Source organism: Volvox carteri (assembly GCF_000143455.1).
Source record: "Volvox carteri f. nagariensis unplaced genomic scaffold VOLCAscaffold_1, whole genome shotgun sequence".
NCBI lineage: Eukaryota > Viridiplantae > Chlorophyta > Chlorophyceae > Chlamydomonadales > Volvocaceae > Volvox > Volvox carteri.
In genome coordinates this window covers 1,067,199-1,069,380 of record NW_003307545.1, presented here as the reverse complement: position 1 = coordinate 1,069,380, position 2,182 = coordinate 1,067,199, and the positions used below count along the sequence as shown (strand labels likewise).

The 2,182-nt window shown below is 53.0% G+C and overlaps 2 protein-coding genes across 2 annotated transcripts in view; one reads left to right on the top strand and one right to left on the bottom strand.

The window, feature by feature from the left end:
• Positions 1-778: 778 nt before the first annotated feature.
• On the top strand, positions 779-1,483 carry fsd3 (superoxide dismutase [Fe]; the record flags this gene model as incomplete). Its single annotated transcript, XM_002945986.1, has 1 exon — positions 779-1,483. One exon carries the CDS (start codon positions 779-781, stop codon positions 1,481-1,483), a length of 705 nt encoding a protein of 234 aa, XP_002946032.1.
• A 242-nt stretch (positions 1,484-1,725) lies between these two features.
• VOLCADRAFT_85877 (uncharacterized protein) overlaps positions 1,726-2,182 on the bottom strand; it is a gene marked incomplete at both ends in the record, with an annotated part of 1,767 nt that continues 1,310 nt past the window's right edge. Inside the window, one exon of the mRNA XM_002945625.1 lies at positions 1,726-1,797. Coding sequence (XP_002945671.1) covers positions 1,726-1,797 — 72 coding nt within the window. The remainder of the gene's footprint in view (positions 1,798-2,182) is intronic.

Below are 2,182 nucleotides of genomic sequence, written 5' to 3'. Positions count from 1 at the left end.
GTTGTGAAGATATACATGAGATGCTCATTTACATGGCCGCACGCCAGAGGTTCTTTTGGAAGTTTTAATGCATGCGCACTTCTGCACGTGGTGAGTGGCCATGTGCAAGAGTAGCTTGGCAATTTCGGCTAAGGGATTTCCGTAGGTGGCGAGGGGGAATGTGCTTACGTGTGCGTTGGATTCGCAAAGGGAGAGAGATGGTGCGGGTGACGCAGGAGACGGCTGTACGGGACAATATTTTCGAACAATTTGCGCCCCGTCAGAGCTTAGCTGATCCCGGAGCCCTGATATGTATCAATCAAGGATGGAAGGCAATAAAAGGCGAAACATTTTTCCGCAGACTAACACGGGATCGACCAGGGCGATGCCTATGTCGGGTACCGTCCCCACCCATCCTTTCCGGGGAGTCCGGCTGTGTGGTAATAGTCGTACGGGAACGCGATCGAGACAGATGTACCGAACCCTCGTGGCATTATTCTCATTTCCGGTGTAGTAAAGGCGATCCTCCGAGACATAGAACTGGAATGTCAGGGAAAGAATTGAAGGTTGCGGAGCATCATCCCAGGAGATCCACTCAACGAAGGTGTAAGCTCAACAGTTTAAAATCCAAACCGAAATTCCTGATGCTCAGCTCAGCGAAGCTACCTTGCCCCAGCTTTTCGATGGTTGGATTCGCCGTACTGGGCGGTTCTCGGAATTCCTCCGCACACAGAATTATTTCCCAAACCTCGTCTGAAGTATACAACATCAACTTGCTTGACAATTTAAATACTTCAAAATGGCTCTTTTTATGAAGGTCCAGGCCTCAAGCCTTATTGCGGGCTTTCGTCGCCTGCGCCCTGTCTCGGGTCGCCGCTCCTTGGCCGCCTCAGGCACGGTGGGCCTCAAGGCCCCTCCTTACCCACTGGATGCCCTGGTGCCTCACATGAGCAAGCAGACTTTAGAGTTGCACTGGGGCAAGCACCATCGCGCTTACGTGGATGACGCTAACAGGTATATCCCCGGCAGCTATAGTCTGGTGGAGATCCTCCTGAAAAGATGGACTGGCCCGATGGACATTAACGCCGTTTCCGAAGCCTGGAACCACACATTTTTCTGGGAGAGCATGAAGCCAAACGGTGGTGGTGCACCTACTGGCGAGCTGGCTAAGGCAATTGCGCGCGATTTCGGCAGCTTTGACAAGTTCAAGGAGGATTTTAAGGCTGCAGGCATGACCCAACTTGGCTCGGGCTGGGCCTGGCTCATTTCCGACAAGTCTGGCAAGCTCAGCATCACCCAGACGCCGAACGCCATGAACCCTCTCTTGCGGGACGAGTTAAAGCCTATCCTTACCGTGGACTTGTGGGAGCACGCCTACTACATCGACTTCCAGGACCGTCGGGAAGACTACCTAACCACCTTCATTGAAAAGTTGATCGACTGGGACGTCGTGGCTAAGCGTTACGACGCTAAGTACGGAGAATTATTTCCATGGTGTAAGTAATTATTGATGAATGAGGAAAGGAATGAATTGCCTAGTTGGTTAGCTCGGGGAGGTGGTTGGTCTATTCGTTGGCGTTTCCGATCAAAACACAGCACCATAAGCAAGGAAGAGAGCAGTAGCACGAAAGCTCGTGCCAACGCTCGTGGCAGTATGCATAAATCCCATACCTGATGGTAGCACGCCTGAAATTCGCTTTATCCGGAGACGGCGTGAATCCGGGGGGATTTGGGAACCCCATAATTTTAACTGTCTCCGTCACCGTCTGCTTCAACACCTTCGGTGTCTCTACTCGTTCCGGTTGCGCACCATATAGCCTGCAACAGGAGTTGCCGGCAGAGTGCGGAATGCTAATCATGGCGTTTTGAGTTATACCAGGGCCACTGCTGTTGATAGTTGCAATTCCAGGCCCGATTGCACCTGGTCTGGCCCTTGCTTGCCTCCGTCTGAAAGGTAACTTCCCGGCCATCCTGCTGCCGGCGCCGCCTGATTGACGGCGGTACGATGTTGACCGTGATGGTGTAGTTTGGAGGATGTGGGGCTGAGATGGTTTGCTAAGTGGTAAGGGTGGACGTCCAGATGCCGACGGAGGCCTGCCGCATGAGAGGTTTGACGTTTAACCCTTCATGCAAATAGCAGCAGGCCGCTAGATGTGCATGTGTGCCCTACCTAGGTCCACCACCAGGCCGGGATCCGCTAGGT